This window comes from Mandrillus leucophaeus, unplaced genomic scaffold (genome assembly GCF_000951045.1).
Source record: "Mandrillus leucophaeus isolate KB7577 unplaced genomic scaffold, Mleu.le_1.0 Scaffold143, whole genome shotgun sequence".
Taxonomy (NCBI): domain Eukaryota; kingdom Metazoa; phylum Chordata; class Mammalia; order Primates; family Cercopithecidae; genus Mandrillus; species Mandrillus leucophaeus.
In genome coordinates, this window is record NW_012101399.1 from 3016296 (window position 1) to 3036312 (window position 20017).

At 38.0% G+C, this 20017-nt stretch overlaps 1 protein-coding gene across 1 annotated transcript in view; it reads right to left on the minus strand.

The window, feature by feature from the left end:
• The window catches only part of MYO1B (myosin IB), a 178874-nt gene that overhangs the window by 38955 nt on the left and 119902 nt on the right, over nt 1-20017 (minus strand). Inside the window, exons 12-17 of the mRNA XM_011974213.1 lie at nt 16868-16954; nt 16203-16268; nt 7585-7590; nt 5280-5384; nt 3508-3570; nt 838-1038 (exon numbers count right to left, since the gene is read on the minus strand). Coding sequence (XP_011829603.1) covers nt 838-1038; nt 3508-3570; nt 5280-5384; nt 7585-7590; nt 16203-16268; nt 16868-16954 — 528 coding nt within the window. The remainder of the gene's footprint in view (nt 1-837; nt 1039-3507; nt 3571-5279; nt 5385-7584; nt 7591-16202; nt 16269-16867; nt 16955-20017) is intronic.

Sequence of the window (20017 nt, forward strand, 5' to 3'; positions counted from 1 at the left end):
TGGGGTTTTACTTTTATTTTTTAGTTCTCATATGCCAATTCTAGTCTGTTTAAAAGTAGATGGGGCAAAACAGAAACAATACTAACATTTTCATAAATATCCTGAAGCAGAAGAAAAACTGATCAGAAATTATCTTTTAATAATATAGGCTAATAAAAACATAAGGTACCAAGTTCTAACATTCTGAAATTAAAGATAATTCAGGTACTATAAACTGAATTTTTACAAATGTATAATCAAGCATTTTTTCCCCTTTGAAGTTTGCAATTTTATGAAAAAGGAAGTATTAGCTCTAATCAATAATCTTTCAGGATTCTAAAGATTAATCAGTTAAGATTGTTTTTAGGGTTGTCTTTATATATTAGATGGCATAAAATTAATTCCCCCAAATATTAACCAAATAAATAAGTACTTTTTAAAAAAAGTAAATATTTTCCCTAATGTCATTTCAAAATCTCAAAGAATTCATTATTTTTGTTAAATGGCTTGTGTTTTTAAAGCCTTAAGTCTTTACTGACTCCTAATTTGTACTGGCAAGTCTCCTTCAATAGTGTTAATAGATATGTTATATAGGATAGCTTAAGAGTTTGATTCAAAAAATATATTTAGACTCTTCATTAAGTCCATTAGCTTTGCTTTCGGTTTTCTATATCAATAAGATTTTAGTCATCATGGTCCAGATTCTATTTCTATTGAATATTTATTGATTCAACCACTTTAGCGCAGCTCAATTTGTCCTCACAAGTTAATGGGGTTTCGAACGCCCGTCTCTGAGGCACAGCCTCCTTGCAGGGGTAACTTGGCAGGCCTGACTGGGTGCTCACAGCTCCCCCATACCTTTCCAGCATAATGCTGGATCCTGAAGCAGCTGTGAGGCAGAGACGTGTCGTTGAGGAACCGAGAGCACTTGCTCATCCTGCTCTCAAAGTGCTGGTGGGTGGCACATACTTGGTTCAGCTTTTCTAAGAAGGTCTCATCAGTGACTGTGCCAGGTCTGAGGCACTCTTCATCCAGCATGGCCAGGATTCCATTTGTGTTCTGGGAAAAAGGAAATAAAAAAGTTTCCTTCCTTCCTCACTGTATTGTTTTAATAATTATTCCTAATGACACCATCAAACACAATCAACTTAGTCACAAGAAAAGTCTGTTCAGTTATAACAAAAAGCAGAGAATCAAAACAGTAACAAAAGCCTCAGGAATCAGCTCTTTCCTGAAGGATCCCAGGTGTGTTTATGGTGGTGTGGTTGGGAAGAGTGTGTCTTCTTGGTCTCTCTCTCCCCGCACAACAGTACCTGGGAGTTGCCTCAGACACCTTAGCCTGATGATGACTGAAATTTATACTCTTAGAAAAAGACAAGTTGGATCTCAAAGATTCAAAAACAAACCTAAAAGCAGAAATGAATGTGACAATACAGCCTCTATAACATGTCTCAAATCACAAAGCACAGTCTTCTAAGGCCATTATTTGATTCACTCCTAAGAAGGAAACTCGTTTTCTGTGTTTCCAAATTGTTCATGTGTTCAAAATAAAGTTAATTTTCTAGAAAAAAATGCTGTGATTTGAGATGCTGCTTTTAACAATCACTGCAATCAAGCTGATTTCAAGAATATCTGTTTCATATAGATTTAGATTTTAGAAATTCATGTGGAATTTCTAAATGGATGTTAAACATAGGTGAAAATTTGTTTGTTGCATATCTAGACCCTGTGGTCATTTTTATTCCAAGAGTAGTCAGCCCTAAACTGAACCAGAAGTCAGGAAGCTTCTACTTTGCTAAATAAAGACTGCTGCTCCATGGACTGCCCCTATGGGGTCATAAGTCTTAATTCCAAAAACAATCCACTCCACTGACCATCAACCCCACCTACTTCCACCCAGGCAAAGTCCTCTGGTTCCTCTCCCCTTCTGCTCACAAGGCCACGACATCCTCTGACCAGCATTTATTCATTCCACACAAAACCCTGGGGAAGTGTGGACTCTCAGGAATCAAGTGTGTTCATAACATCCCCCCAGAACAAACATTATTGTTTAATGATGCTGGAAGGAAATATTTCCTTTATATACCCAGGTTCCTATGTGAACATGAGCTTCTTCAATCATATTGCAAGGGAATTTTTGGCTGAGATAATCTACTTAAATTAAGTGTATTACCACTGCTCTTTTTCTCCCCTTCTTAAAAGAGAATAATTAAATGCAAGGTTATATTTATCAAGGAAAACATACTAACCAGAAATTCTGAAACTTAAGATTCCCATAGCAAATTACCTCCTTCACAAAATGTACCAGGAAAATTTTTAGGAAATTCACTTTTCAGAGCCAAAATCAGAGATCTGAACTGCTTACATGGAATATTAGTGTTCCCATTCAACATTGTTCAGATTTTCTGAAACACAGTTTATTTCTTATTGAAAAATAGTGACGCCTTAGAATATTGTTTTTATGTTCAATTTAATCAGAGAAACAACTTTTAGGAATGTGCTGAATACTGAGGAAAAAAATACTGGCTAATTACATATTTCCCAAAAAGCTTTGTAAAAGAGGAGTAGAAAATGATTTGATATTCATTCAGAGCACGTGATCGTATTCCTTAAACACAGCACTCGCCTCACTAAACTGGTCTTGCTTACTGCAGGACAATAAAGCTTATACACTGTTTCAAATTACTTATTCAAAATCAGGTATTAGTAATCCCAAGCATAAATTAGTTTCCTGTTTTCCACACACCAAATCAGTCTTCCTACATTTAATTCATTTATAATAAACTACAGAATATGATCTAAAAACAAAAATCTTGGACGCAGAAAGCTTACTCGAAATTATCCAATAATTTTTCACACTTTAAGCCTTTTCGCATACGCACATACTTGGGTCACCTGAAAAATTCCAGGTCCCTGGCCACCCGCAGTCATACACGCAATGCCCTCTGCATGTATGATCTGAATCAATGCTACAGCTGTACTAGAGCCACTTCTGGGGTCCCACTTAACGCAGCTCCAGGGGTCGTCCCTTTATGTCTCTTAAACTTAATATAATACCTGCTGAATAGTATGTTAAGAGGTCATCAGAGCTTTGGGAATGAAATGAATATTATGATTTGGCATAAAACTGGATGGCTGCTCAGAGCCTACTCTGATCAGTACTCACACGCCCAGGAGCCATGGAATAGACCTGGAATCCAACCATACAAGAAAGGCTGGTACCTTTAAGGCCTGGTGTCTGAAGGTCATAAAAGGGTGTTGTGATATGGCCACAGGGGATCCTGGCTAAGTATCAAAACACCCAACTGTCTATGTATGTGTTCAAGAACTGTGTATGACCTCTTAGGGCTACAATAAAATCTCTAGAACTCTGCAGTTCCTTAACATATATGTGTGTGTGTGTGTGTGTGTATGTGTGTGTGTATAACAGTGAAAATACTAATGCTTAACACTGAGGCACTGAGAACATTTGTAAGGGTGAATTATAGTACTAAAATATTCTTTAGAAAACTGTACCTAAGTACTCACATTTTCTATTAGGTCACAAATGATAGCATTATTGAAGTAGTCAATGTGAGTCCATTCTATATCCTAAAAGACAAAACAGAACAAAATCCAATGACACAAGATGAAGCCACGACACTACCATCCACAAAGCAGACTTTGCCCATCTTATCATATTTCCCTTCCTCTCTGAACTTATTTTCTTTACAGAATGGGTACTGCAAATGTCACAGGCAGTTCCCAAAACTTTCTCAATGCAGCTGCCTACCACTGACATAATCTGATTGAAGCAAACACCCTTGACCTGTTCTGAGACTGCCTTCCATTCCACTCTCCCATCTGCAGCAATTTCCCATGCACTTCACTGGCCCTGGGCCAAATATTTACTCAACAGGCCCTTGGGTCAATATTACTTTGTATATGTTTACAATGTTTATAAGGAAATAAGTTAGAACTTGATCCCAAGAATTTAAGGCCTAGATTCTTCTGTTCTGAATCTGTAATCATAAGGAAAAAAAATTAATTTTAGAGTCAGTCTTGTGTTTTAGGGAAGTTAACTCTTTCAAGTGCTAAAAAAAGGCCAGCGCTACCACAAAGTATTTTCAACATAAGGAAAGACATGAAAACCTATCCACTGGTTCTAACACTGGCTACAAAGCCAAATCCGTAAAGCCAAATGTAATCTTTCTGTGTCTACTTACATTCTGTCTATAAATGTAAACATTTATTTGTCTTCTATTCATAAAGCAAGCTAGGAATCTTTCTATATATTCTTAGAAGTGTTTTAAACGATCTGTACAAACTGTTTTAAGTTACCCATCAAAGTTTGGGCATTCTCTTCATGATGAGAAGACAGGAAAAGAATGAATCGTGCTTTTAGAATATTTATGTTACCAAAAGGTGCCAGACAAGTATAAAACATTTCTGAAGCATAATGAGTACTCTAAAAAATAAAGATGAAATATTTATGATTTAGCTTTCGAGTAAATGGGTTGTTTTACTAAGTCACTGGGGATAACAATCACATTAGAAAAATCTATATGGAAAGAAAGATAAAAGAGAATTCAGTGTCCTTAATGGCTTTAAATGATACTAAGAAAATAAAGGAAAACAGGTAATATCATTACTAAAATATTAAGGCAAATAAACAAAAAAGGAAATAAAAATATAAACATAACAATTCCTCCCTTTTATTTTTTGAAATAACTAATTTTATACCTGGAAAAAGACTGGCTATTTTTAAAAATAATAGGATGAAAAGCAAAAATATAATGATGAAAAGACTCTGCAAACACTACTTTTGGTTATTTTAAGATTACATTAAATGAGACAATCCATACATAGCACTTAATACCTGCTATGTAGTAAGCGCTCAATAACTATTACCTATTTTTACTATAAATTTGAATACTCAATACTTTTTGATATTGAAAAAAGTCTCAAAATATTTTCAAATCTACTTACAGTGATACTGACTTTTTTTGGTATACAGTTCTCTAAGTTTTGGCAAATGTGTAATGTCAAGTAACCACCACCATAATCCGTCCCCAAAATTCCCTCGTGCTGTCTCTTTGCAGCCACAACCCTCTCACGACTCCTATCTCCTGGCAACCCCTGACTCTATAGCTTTTTATAGGCAATTAGTCTCTATAGCTTTGCCTCTTCTAGAGTGACAGATGGAATCATACAGTTTGTAGCCTTTTGAATATGGCTTCTTGTTTAGGCTATCTTCTGAATTAGAATTTATATTATGAGTAAAAAAGGACCAACACTTTAAAAAAGCATTTCAACATTACCTCCCGTATATACTCCTCCTGCTCTTCTTTAAGTGTAAGTTCAATGAAGATTTGTTGCAGCTTTTCATTACAATAATTAATAATGAACTGCTCAAAGCTGTTGTCCTGTATGGAGAAAATGAAAAAAAGCCTTATAAACCATGCCACTAGCTCTCCCAAAACAATGACACTCAGACATCTCAATCCATGAGAAATGCCACACATGATCTCTCAGATTTAACTGCAGCCCAGCACACGGCTCCTAGGACAGACGCTTGCCCACTGCAGGTACTTGAGGAGTGGGTCATGAGTAAGTGATGAATGAAGTACACACAAATGATGCAATATTTGAAGGATGAAAATTTTTAGTTGACAGAGAAGCACCCCAAACAGAGAAGCTAGAAACAATCTCACTTCCTTTGCTGAAAGATCAGCAAAGACACAGTGAGCTCCACAATCTCTGTCACCAAGTTCTGAATCTTCTATTCTCACGTGAAACTTCAGAGCTTAAGGAAGTCCTCCTGAACTGACCTCTTACTGTCCCCATCCAGAGACAGATCCCTCACTCTGACTCCTACATCCTAACCCTTTTTATAGATCATGTTATATGAACATGTGTGTATGTGTAACTGTACACATGTACAGATAACTTCACATACATCTGCCTCACTAGCCTGTACACTCTTACGGGTGAGGGCTGACCATGCTCTCTTGTTCACTGTATTCCTACTCCTTACATAGCACCTCACACCTAGCAAGTTCTCAATATGTACTGGCTGAGTGAATGAACAAATGAAGTTCCTTCCAAATGGAGACCCAAAGATTAAAACATCTCCCTGACAAGAAACAATCCCTCTCTGTAGAAGGCCCACACCCTTGATCACTCTTACAAGTCTCAGCAGCCTCTCCTTCATATTAATCTCTTATGATTTCACTGACAGAAGCTTTATGTCTAAATCATTTCTGAATAATCTGCAGGGCTTAATGTATTGCTGTACATCCTGAGGGCACCAAATGAATAAATTTATCAAGAACCACATCATCCAGGAAGAAGTAGATCTGACACTAAAACTTGTTGTTTTCACCTCTATTTTTCTTTACTGCCCAAAGATGGTGGCAGTGGGAGCAAGCGATAGTATGTCTCCACCATTGGTAAAATGGACTCTTCTCCCACAGTGGTGGCCAGTCCTGGTCTAATGAGCAAGGAGAGCCCACATGTAATGGTGTGGCCAAAGCTCACTGCTCCTTGTGAACAGGCACAGCCACCGGCCTTCAAATCCCTCCACATATGATAGAAGTGAAAAAGTCACAGAGTCTTCTGAAAGTTGATCTTTAAAAATCAATTTCAGTCCTACTTAGGAAAACTTAAAAATGATACTTATGCTACAGCATCTAACTACATTCTTTCCTGGAAGTCAGCTAGGAATTTCTAATCACCAGTGATGCAGTGATCAGAGGAAATTTTAAACTCGAAGTCATAAATAACACATGTGAATATACTATCAGTGACTTATCTTGTTAATGCTAAACTTAGTCAAGGATGAAAGTTTGTTTGTTTTGTCTTGAAGGGTCTTACTAAAGGGCAAACATTTATTTTCAACACTTTTGACAAATATAGTCAGATACAAAGGGTACTTCTCAGTCCTCATTTTCACACAAATTTTTAAAAACCCTGTGCTCAAATTCACAGAGTTAACAATTTCAATTAGAAACTGAAGTGGGTCTAGTATGGATGCCTTATTATTATTTACTCAGCATAAAGGCATTCCATATATCATAAAGTCTCAATTGCTTTGCTAAAGTATGTCCTTATATGATGCAACTATAAATAAAACCTATAAGTAAAAGTAAAATATTAATAACATAATAAGTAAAAAATTAATAAGAGCAGATCTTTGATTTTTTTTTAGACAACAGTCTCATGGAGCAAATCTGTTATTTGGCAAGTCTGTGCCCATGGAGCTATTTCAACCCAATTATGCTAAATCATCAAACAGCAAATAATGAGAAGGAAAGGAAAGCACTAGTGTCCTCAGACACATTGCGTGGCTATGAACAGCTCAAAGTACACTTCTAAAACAGGACTATGAAACACACATAAGCAGATTAGAAACCAGAGGCAAAGCTTCACAATTACAAAACAATTTAAGGATTAAATTACAACTAAATTAAATTTGCCCATAACCTTTAAAAACTCCTGTATGGATTCTGTATTTTATATCCACACGGTTATTCAACAACCACTTACTGCAAAACTCACACAGCTAGAGAAGCTATTAACACAGGAGCATGCAACAGACCAGCACTGCAAACAGGTCATACTTACTGCATTCTGGTGCAAAAAGGGACAAATTACACAAAATGCAGTCAGTTCTCAATTAGCAATAAACTTCTAAAAGTGAGCACGTATTGACAGTTATTCATGGTTACAAATGATGGCTTTTACCATTCAGGCTATATTTTTGATGGGTGTAAAACTTTGGATCATGACCCATATCCAGTCAATTCAAAAGACAGGACCACAATACCTTCCTGTGGTGTCTGAACTGTGGTTTGCTAGGGGAGAGTTCTTCCGGATAAAAATGGTTTGACCGAAATGATGATAAATCATGTAACTTGCCTGAAGCTTTAAGCCTTCAAAATCCAATGCTTCTAATTATAAATTATCAGGAAAAAGAAAACATGTATGACATGTATCCAAGGTCCACATCCACCCAAAGAGTCAGGGGCAGCGGTGGTTGGTGGATCCCCGAACAGGGAAGAGACCCATCAAGATCCAAAAGTAACTCCTCTTTCCCACCCCAGTGACACATCCCTGTGTAGTACTGTGCTGAGGCTCCTTTTCAAAAACCAACAAGGAGAGAGTATTCTCCTGGAGATGCCCTAATAACAAAAACTTGCCTGTCTGACCTTACCCTAGAGCTAAAAAAACATCCCCCACTCCCGCGGAAAAAAAACCCGAACAAAAATAGAATAGCACAATCACCGATGTAGAAATTAACTTACTTCCCCACAGAAATCAGCATCTATTGCAAACACACATCCAAAGTCTCCAAAACACATCATGGGTCACCCAGATGACCATTACTGCTCAAAGTGAAGGCTAAAGACACACACCTCTCCTGTGATCTAAGCTGAAGTTGATGGCACTGTTCAAATGTGGAGGAAAATGGGACTTCACATATGATTAAAAACTTGCAAAAATTTAAGGAATAATCAATAATCTGCAGAAAATTAACGAATAGCCTGGTAGCAGTTCATAGAACTCCAACTTGTATATGTCTAACACATTTCTCCATTAATACGAGTATTAAATTAATACCTGGTTTTCAACCTGGGCCCTCTCTCCTTCATAAAATAGCGAAACTGACACTAGAAACCACCAGATGAATATGAAGGCCCCAAAGCAACTTTATATTCACAGACTTTTTTGGTTTGTCAAGAACTGTGTGAATAGCCAGCAATCCCTGAGCCAGGCCCTCTCCCATGTGTCAGGCTCATGAATCAAAGCCTCCAGAAGAGGAAGTGGGCAGGAACTTGCCCCAGGAATGACTCATCTCCTCTCTCCAGTTTTCCACCCATGCTCCAAGCATGCAATTTTTCTCTACTGTCTTACCCACATTTATCTCTGAAGACTAAGGAATAAAACTAAAACCTAGAAACATCTTCAAACAAGTACCTTCTGGGCTTTCCATTACATAACCTCCCTAAATGAAGCTGAGGCTGCTTCAGAGAACAAAGCCAAAACAGCAAGGTGTCTGTTCTCTGCTATTTCACGCTATAGTTACCAACTATAGATTGGGATAGTGAGCACTTACTTTGTTTAGAAGTATATAATATAACCAAATTTTAAACGCTGGGGCTTCTTTTAAGAATTCTAGACTTTGAGTTCATCCTTTCAACATCAAAACAAACAAACAACAACAACAAAAAAACAAAACCCAGGAAATCATATTCCCAGTCGGTTCATAACTAGTTTATACTCACAAGTATCAATCATAAACTCTCCAATATACATTATTTAAGATGTATCAAAAATACTAGCCACTTTGTATATTCTCCTTAGCAACACAGGAGGCTGATGATATTTTATACTCTTTAAGGAAGACAGATATTTTTAAAACTCTTAGGCTCTTTAAAAACAATAAATATTGAAAGGAAGACAGTAAATAGAAGGGGCAGCTCTGTCCCTCTGTATTTGGGACACAGAAATGGGAAGGAGTCTGCGGGTGAATATAATGTATTAGAAACAGTGAGTAGTCCAAACACAAAGACCATGATTTATCTGAGCAAAAAAAATACTGTTAATTACATATTAGTGTTTCTTATAGTTCAGCACTTTCATTTGAGGTCAGATTTTGAATATAACATGCTGGCTTGGGGGTTTCTATATTTTTACATCCGGTAAGTCTCCTGCATAATAAATGAGTCAATACCTTTAATAAAAGTTATAGGATTTTGAGTGTATATCACTATTTTAGGGAAGTTGAGCTATATTATTGCTACAAAATATGCTGCTGGTCCTTGCAAAGATTTATTTGGTGTTAAAGCCTTTGACAGCTTCTGATTATAATGCTGTTCCTACAGGAAAATATAATGCACTTAACCACAGTCCATTTTTAAATATCTCAGTGTCAAGAAATAGGCTCCAAAACAAGAACTGCTTTTCTTAGAATGTATTAAAAAATCCTCAAAATATATGAGAAAACCATTTAATATGAAATAGTCTCCTTTTTAGACATTTACAAAATTGAATGACTAGCTAAAGGTTTAGAAAATTTCCCTTAACATTTTTTCTTCCAGGTGTATACTAAAAAACAGCAAATTTTAAGAAAAATGACGTTATAGTGCTCTTCTTAAATATCTTAAAATTTCATCTAACAACTTTTTATACCTGGAAGAAATACACACATATTATTAGATAGAACAGAAGTCCTACTTCACAAAGGAAGAAAATTATAATCCAAATATTCCAATTATTCCACACATTTAAGTTTGAATTTTTTTTTTTTTTTTGATAGAGTCTCGCTGTTGCCCAGGCTGGAGTGCAGTGGCATGATCTTGGCTCACTGCAACCTCCGTCTCCCAGGTTCAAATGATTCTCCTGCCTCAGCCTCCCAAGTAGCTGGGACTACAGGAGCGTGCCACCATGCCCGGCTAATTGTATCTTTAGTAAAGATGGGGTTTCCCCATGTTGGTCAGGCTAGTCTTGAACTCCTGACCTTGTGATCTGCCTGCCTTGGCCTCCCAAAGTGCTGGGATTATGAGTGAGCCACCATGCCAAGTTTGGGCTTTTTTTTTTTTTTTTTTTCTGAGACGGAGTCTAGCTCTGTCGCCCAGGCTGGAGTGCAGTGGCCTGATCTTGGCTCACTGCAACCTCCGTCTCCCAGGTTCAAATGATTCTCCTGCCTCAGCCTCCCAAGTAGCTGGGACTACAGGAGCGTGCCACCATGCCCGGCTAATTGTATCTTTAGTAAAGATGGGGACCGTGTTAGCCAGGATGGTCTCGATCTCCTGACCTCGTGATCCGCCCGTCTCGGCCTCCCAAAGTGCTGGGATTACAGGCTTGAGCCACCGCACCCGGCCAGTTTGGGCATTCTTATAACTGAAAAGATGGTCTGTGATTTCTGAGAAATATTTACAGCATATCTATAAAAGATACACTATAAGACTTTGATTCACGAGACTGACACATGGGGATGGGTGCCCAGCTCTGGAATTCAGGGATTGCTGGCTATTCACACAGTTTGATCTATCGATCCATCCATCCATCCATCCATCCATCTTTCTTTCTTTCTTTTACAAATCACAGCAGTTGTCATCACTTTCCTTTCTAAATCTACTTTAAATTGTTTCCTTCCTCTTCAATTATAAGCTTTCTAGCATAAGAAAGACCAAATGAAGGCAAGAAACTAGAGTAGAAGGTGCTGACCACAGTCAGAATTTCTTTCAAAAACAATTTAGAAAACAAATCTTATAATCATCAGGTGAACCTACTAGGCAACAATGACTGCTGCCCATGTATTAGATTTTTTTATTTGAAATAATCATTGCATCTAGCCTATCATACTCTTACCATATATGGGTCCCTTTCAGTGAGGTTTATGAGGGCAAGATAAATAAGGAGTCCATAATTGAAAGTAATTAGCACTTCGCCTGTGTTAAACTAGCTCCACTGAATGAAAGGTGAAATAATCAGCTACTACTGCCTGCTTTGGTCTACAGAACACTAATGACCAATCAGATTTTCCTAGTAAAATATCTGCCAGTTTTAATACCTGTCAGATAAGTATGTAGAAAACGAGCTGAAATCAATGTAGATTGCTCAACTTACTTTTTAACTTAGCATCTTTTTTTTTTTAAAAAAAAAGAATAGCAGTTCTTTTATGGATATGCTATAAATATTGCTCAGAAATCACAGACGGTCTTTTCAGTTATAAGAATGTCCAAACATAAATGTGTGGAATTGGAGTATTTGCATTATAATTTTCTTCCTTTGGGAAGTTGGTCTTCTGTTCTACCAGGGTGTACAGCTAGATTTTTTTTCCTCTATGAATTTTAATTCACTTCACCTTATTTTTGGTATCATTGTTCCACTGATCTGTTTTCCAGATTGACATCGGATCACATGTGGCCAGCCAGGCAGCACTTTCAGCTGGTACTGGAATGTTTTGCAGTCAAATCCATGTGTCATCAACCCATGGTTTAATGCATCAGTTTCCCTCTTCCGTTTTAGAGACAGACCACAGGGAATGAAAGGTTTCCACCAGCTCAGCTAAAAAAGGCATTTTCATGGGAACTGTGGGGCCATGGGACAATTAGATGCATTTTTTAAAAAAAAGTCTCTCTCTTTACTGTCCAGTTTTTAAAGAGATGCCCAGGGTATTCTAAAAGGCAGAACTCTTAATTCGTACAGTCAACTGAAGAACAACAGAACAAAGAAAAAAAATAAATGTTATTTATACTCCAGCAGTTTCTTTTCACTTGGGTGGAAAATATCACAGAAATTTTCATTTTTGCCTTGATGTGGATCTGAGTCTTCTACCATACTCTGTCTGACCCCTTGTACTTCAACTTGCGGTACTTTTAAGTTCTTAATTTTCTTGATTTCCTAATACTCTGAGCTTCCTGATGTCTCCATGTGTTCTAACATCACTAAGAATCCAGAAACATATAGGCTGTCATCTGGGAATGTATGTGAGTAACTTATTAAACGAAGAAAAAAAATTCTGTAACTCTGTATTAAAAAGCAGGTGAAAGTACCTAAAAATCACCAACCAAATCTCTAATCTAACCTCCCCACAAGTAAATTTATTTTTAAAAAGTTATTAAAAATCAAAACTGAAGATTAATCTGAGAGGGCTTAGAAAGGAAAATGGAGGGAACAATTAAATATAATGAAAAACGAATCTTGATTCTCTCAAGGAACTGGGGGGAAAAAAAGAAAAAGTATTTACTGCATGGAGAAGGAAAGTTAACTTTTTATAATTTGATGGCTATTATAACATTTGCTATAGACATATAACTGATTGGATTTGGCCTTGGCTGAAAGTTCTGTTTAAATGGAGTGAAAACCGTCTCCCAGGTTCAAGCGATTTTCCTGCCTCAGCCTCCCAAGTAGCTGGGACTACACGCACAAGCCACCACGCCCAGCTAATTTTGTATTTTTAGTAGAGACAGGGTTTCACCGCGCTGGCGTCCCAAAACCCTGGGATTACAGGCGTGAGCCACCGCGCCCAGACGAACAGTAGGTGAGGCCCATTGTTTTACAAGGGTGTTCCATACAGTGGCCAAGCAGCACGAACACCACATGCTTGGAATTTGCAGTTTACTCCAGAGATTTCTGTCTAATAGAGCATTTGATCTCAACCTTGACTGCACACTGGAATCACCTCAGAGCTTTAAAAATACTGCTGCTGCGGCCCCATCTCCAGAGATTGATATAATTGCTCTGGGTACAGCCTAGACATCTGAATTTGCAAAAGCTCCCCAGGTGATGCCAATGCACAGCTCTCTGAGAACCACTGAAATAGAGTAATCCTCTGAAGAAAGGAAGAATATTTAGAAATATAATGCAGGCAGCCAGGCGGGCGCGGTGGCTCATGCCTGTGATCCCTGCACTTTGGGAGGCTGAGGTGGGTGGATCACAAGGTCAAAAGACAGAGACCAGCCTGGCCAACATGGTGAAACCCTGTCTCTACTGAAAATACAAAAATTAGCTGGGCGTGGTGTTGCAGGAAAATCACTTGAACCCGGGAGGCAGAGGTTGTAGTGAGCCGAGACTGCGCCACTGCACTCCAGCCTGGTGACAGAGCAAGACTCCATCACCAAAAAAAAAAGGAAATATAACGTAGGCATTTTCATAAACTGAAGTTAAGTCTAGTTGAAACGGTGTTGAGAAAAATGATGGTATAACTTGCAGAAGGAGGACACATTCAGCAAGACAGGTATGGAGAGAAACTTGAATTAACCAGAAGTGAAAAATATTCTCGGACTGCTGAAGGGTATAGGGTATTTCACCCAGCACCAAGTTAAAGGATGTTTACACAGGAACATCTGACTTCTGTTCTGATTAGGTCTGCAGCAAACAAACTTTTAAAACATAATATAGTTTCCTGATTAGACTTTTCTACCTGACAGGATGTGTCCTCTGGCAACAAGAGACTCTCAATCTTAGGGCCAAGACTCTTAAAATCCATGCAGACAAGGAATATCTTAGTTACGTTTACTACTGGTATCTGGTAACTCAATAAATGCTTGAGAAATGACTCAAATTGTTTATGAGTTATAACTCAGTTTCCTTTGAGTGTTATAAGCATTTCTTTTCCCAGGGCTAATTAGATCTTAGGACCTACTGGAGACAAAGTTAACTAGATATCCCATCATAATCTCATTAACCTATTTTTTTAAAGTTTCCATGTGTTGTGACATGATACTAAGCCCTTGCCCATTAGCTTAAGATCAATAATCTTTTTCTAGCAAAATTAAAACAAAATCAGTTTCTTTGACTTTAGAAATGTCATTGAATGTATCTTCTTAATCTAACTTTCCAGTGAAATCTCTGCTTACCATCTCCCCTGCTTGTGAAACCATTTAAATCTACATCAGCACAGCAATGTGTTAGGTAGTAAGTCCTTTTCCCTGTCAACTGTAAAGAATGACTTCGGCACTCTGCCCATTTAGTGACAGTAACCTGAGGTCTCACTAGAAAGAAATTAATTTTGGCAGTCATTTCTGAGTGTACTCAAGCATTTCTCTTAACTCAGAAACCTCAAATTCTTCCCTTTCTACCAAGGAATTGGTAGCTTTCCTTTGTAGATTCTGCTAAATGGGCAACAATACAAGCAGATGCTGTGCTGAAGAACTCTGTTCTGGGGACCCCATGGGGACAGCCACCAGCACACACACTTCCATCTAGGAAGGCACCCAATGCTGGCCAGGAGCTTGGAGTGATGATGAGGGTGGAGAAATAGGGGAGTCAAGAGACTTACCATATTTATTTCTTTCTTACTTCCAGATACTGGGGAACCTGTTACTTTGGGAAGAAAGGTGAGGAAGTGCCCCTGGTCTCAATCTTAGTAAGAAAGAAAAGCAAAAAATGAAAATATTGAAAGGGCCTGGAGTTTAGGTGCTGAGTCTGCCACTAAGTAGCTGTATACCCCTGGGGAGTTACTTGACCTGGGGAGCTTTACTTTCTCATCTGTAAAATGGGATTCGTAATAATAACCGCTATATCATGAGGCTGTTTTGAAAAGTAAATCAGACAATACACACACCACTTGCCACAATGCTTACAAAGAGTGGGCCCTCAGTTAGTACTTACCATTAACAATTAAATATAGAATACGATTGAGGGAGAACATACTAAGAAAAAGGCATTCGCTAGCAAGGTCTGGTTTAGGTGAAAGGAATGATCTGATGTTTTTTTTCTGTGATTCTGTGACCCTAATTTTCTAGAACATGTAACTTCTTTGGGAACATTCTGGGCAGAGCCTGGTTCCTTAAAGAAATTCACAAATCTTACCTGTGGGGGAGAATTAAGAAATGAGGAGCCTGATCTACTTCTTATTTCCCTGAACCAAACTAAAATGCCACTCCTAAAAGTGAGAATAAATGTTTTAATAGATCCTTAAAACTCCTTCTAAATGTCAAAGTTAGCAAGGGGGCAAAAAGGAAATTCTAACACAAGTACATAATGATTATTTTATTTTCCAAACCACTTTTTTCAGGGGCCATGCTCATCTTCTCTATATCATTCTAATTTTAGGTATATGTGTTGCTCAACCAAGCACAAATGGTTTAAATACTTAATCTGTAACAAGCATAGAATCATTTAAAAAATTCACTATGAGCTTCAGCAACCTCTGCAGCAGAGTTCATTATCATAAGATCACAGTGATGAGACTCAACAAGTCACCTAATCCAAACCCTCTTTCCCTGAGTCTCACAGATGAAATGACCAGCCCTGGCCAGGCCAGAACCTGTGTCCAGCCCTCCTGTGGCTTTCTTTATGGCACCAACCTGCCACACTTTCTAAACAACACACAAACGGCCACAGCCATACTCATGTAGCTTGCTGGAAGCCTCACAGTTAGAAATCTAAATACGCAATTTCAAGTCAGGTACTAATACAAGTTCTTTTTAAGCAGCACTGTCTCAAAAATGCTGGCTCTCAGCATACACACAACACAAACACACACACATACACACACACACACTCTCTCTCTCTCTCTCTCTGGCACACATGCAGGAATACACGACCAAATGTTGTTACATCTACACAAAGATTACTTGGTAGATTCAAAGTGATAGTGTGTTGCATCTACACAAAGATGATTCGTAGATTCAAAGTTACAGTTACTTATAATGTCTATATAAGACAGGATTTAATTTCCAACCATTCCACTTTACTAAAGACATTACAAAAAAATTTTTAAATCTTACCTCGAAAATCTCAAAGCCATAAATGTCCAAAACACCCATGACCTTCTTTCTCACTTTTGTTTGTGCCTTAAAAAAGTTTCAAATTAAAGGGTTAATTAAGGCATGAAATATAACACTACAAGCATCCAAGGAACATAGATACATATTACAAGTTAATCATGTTTCTTAAGTAAGAAAATAACTGTAATTTAGCTGTTTTTTAAAAAAACTTATGAGATGGGGCATTGCTATAGAACTTTTAGAAATTTTAATAATAGGTGATATATTTAAAGAAGGCATTAGTGGTGCCTTTCGAAATCACCTAGTCCAACACCTTCATTTTAATAATGAATAGATTAAGATCTAGTGAAGTAAAGCGACCTTTTCAGTGAAGTGTGTACAACTAGCTAGCAGGTGAGCCAGGTCAGAACCTGTGGCGCCGACCTCCAGAGTAACTCCACAAAGACCATCCGACTATTCACCAGTCAGAAGCAACACACATGGCAAAACAAAATAAACGAAATCCCTGACCAATTTCAATCTGATACATGGTAAACGCTTTTTAAGGAATAATCTTTATAAGTAGTAATCAATTATTTGATTATAAATTTAAACTTTATTCAACTTAATGTTTATACGGTGAATACCATTTATTACAACTGATTTTGCTCATAGAAATTCAGTACCTTAATGCTTTCATTGATTCGATTTACCAACCACGAAAACAACCTGCTGTAGAGGTTTTTAGCCAGAGCATCACGGGCATAATAAGCCTATTAAAAAACAAATAAACAAAATTTAACACTCACAATTCCACAATGCTTACTTTCAATAAAATCATAAAGATATTTTTTAAAAAATATTCAAAGCGCTTTTATTTCACATTTCTTTGCAGAACCAGTTTTATTGTGCCATAAACAATCAAGTTGTTAAGAGAATGAGGCAAATTGTTTATACACAGTTACACTTTTTTCACAAACCAGGAAACTAATTTTAAATACTGCAAAAAACTTTCACCACAAAGATATTTATTTCAATGTCATGGAACAGAGAAAAATCAGACGCAATTTAGAAGTCCAACAATAGGGGGTAGTAAGAGAAACATGCACTGAGAGTATGTTACATAGTCATCAGAGAGCGATGGTTGTGAAAATCACGTAATGAAATGGAAATGCTCATGTAATGTGAAAATTAAACAACTGTATACTTAATATGGTAACATTTTTTAAAACCCTTATCACAGAAATGGAAATTCAAAGGAGATATATTAAAATGTCTTTGACTGATGGAATCTGTAAATTTTTTTTCTTCACTCAATCTTTTTTTTATTTTTAAACGTTTTTGGAGATAGAATCTCACTCTGTTACCCAGGCTGGAGTGCAGTAGCACAATCTCAGCTCACTGCAACCTCCGCCTCCTGGGTTCAAGGGATTTTCATGCCTCAGCCTCCTGAATAGCTGGGACTACAGGCATGTGCCACCACGCCCGGTTAATTTTTGTATTTTTAGTACAGGGTTTCGCCTTGTTAGCCAGACTGGTCTTGAACTCCTGGCCTCAGGTGATCCACCCACCTCAGCCTCCCAAAGTACTGGGATTAGAGAGGCATGAGCCACCACGCCTGGCCACACTAATCGTTTGAGTATTAAAAAAAAACTTCCACAATGCGTTCTTTTAAGTTATAGAATGAACATAACCCCCTTCTTATGTGCTTATCTACTTTTAAAGCTATTCATAACTACTTGACAAAGAGGCAGAAGACATATGCATCTCTATGACTCTTAGAATCCAAAGGCTGGAGAAAGTCAGGTTTGGACAGCAGAATCTAAACACGCTTAAATGTACCAAGTGCCCAGAGCGTACAGTAGGTAAGTACTAATGAGATGTTTAATACCAGCATCCTGGGGAGGCCTGGAGGTTGGGTGTCAGCAGCCTAACAAGGAACTGGCCTTGGGAGAGAAAAAGCTTGAGGTTTTGTTTCTATTTTCAACGGGCTGGCCATATGTGTGTATTTTGCTGCTTGTAGGTAAAAAGTTGGGTATTACTATTAAAATTAATCAGTACATTTTTATTTTACAAAAAGCACAACTTTTGTTAGATTATGTGGCAATACTTTCTCTACATTTCTTCCTAAATAAAATGTAACAACTTTAATTAACACATTCACTTCCCTGGCAACATAACACAGCTGAAGATACACCTTTTCCCTTCATCTGACATTTCCATGCAAATTCCAAACCTCCCTCCCTACTCCAATTAGGGTTAGAGAATATACCTAGGAGTTGGCAACAAACAAACAAACAAACAAGGGAGGGAATGCTTCCATAGTAGAAAATGCATGTCAAATGCTCAAACAGAGAAATCAGAATATAATTTAGGTGCATCTTTCCCCAGTACCCTTTCTTCTAGTTTTTACTTTCTTAAAATAGGTCATTTAAGTGCTTAGAATAATGCCTAGTACACAGTTAGTCTACAGATGTACTTATATTGCTTTCTGAAGTATCCTTTTCGTCTACTACTACCTCATGAGCCGAGATAATTTCCAAATCCTTTCCTTTTTCTTATGAATTGAAGTTATCTCAAAACACCATGTATTTGTTGATGAGCCCTTTTTTATCTTAATGTCATCCAGCTTTTTTAGTTATATGCTGCCTACTTTCAACAAGCCACCATTTCAATAAGCAACTGAACTAACAGTGACAATTTCTTCTGGTAAACTGCTTTATATTTTTTAAAGTGTATTAACAGCCAATATTAATCTTCTTTGGTTCCTTCAACAGTATTTATTCCAGGGGTCTCAAACTCAAATGCTTCCAGGGACTGTGTGATAGAAATGAACAGGAAATGATGGCTCTCTCTGTCGGGGTTAGAGGATGCATTCCAGGCTAAAGGCACTCAAATTCAACATTTAAAGAGCAAACAAAACCAAAGAAAATACTACCCTTTAGTCAAATAAAAATATTGAGCTTTGCCTGGCCCTAGGGGCTGCCAATTTGCCACCTAGCTGCCAATGTGCCGCCCCTGACTTCCTGAGCCTGATTCATGCCACCGAATCTCCACAACAATATCCTATAAAGCAGTAAGGGAAGGAATGTCTATTCCCACTTAAGGACCACTAATATGGTGTGTAGAAATGAGGGAAGCCTCAAAGTGCACTAATTCACCATCTCAGTTTCAAAGCACACTATGAAAAGACCATGCACTTCTGCAGGTGCACGGAACTCACAGAGGAAAAGTCCAGGTGGAATGTGCTGCAGACATGGACAGTAACAACAGGCATGGTCCAGGACGGCAAATGACAAGCAAGGTGGAGACTCAGAGATGCACAGACATGGGGCCCACCCTCCAGGAGTTTAGAGGTGAGCTAAGGAGATCAAACTAACACAGAGGAAACAAGCAGAGGGCAGGTGCCAAACTGCAAAGAAAAGGGGGTTCTCAGGAGGCCTATTTGATCAAAGAAGTCTCCTTGGATGGGGCACAATCAGGTAGAGCATTTAGATGGGCAGAAGGAATGAGCACGGCATGGGGGGCGACGGGCAGGCAGGAGCAGAGGCACCAGGTAACAGAGAACTAGCAAGGAATAAACTGAGGTAAGCTGTGTGGGATCAGATTTCAGAGGACATCAGAAGCCAAGGAAAGAGTGTTTAGGAGAAGCTGAAAAACTCTTGTCTTGAGTTTCTATTATTTCAGTATTAGTCCTCCTATCTAGAGAAAGGTCTAAACGCCTTGGGAAAAGGAGGCATGGGGCAGTAAAGGTGATGCTGGGGCCCAGGAATTGAAACTATGAGGAAAGGCTAGTAAAACGAATCACTTTTCAGAGGAATCAAAACCTCCCAGGC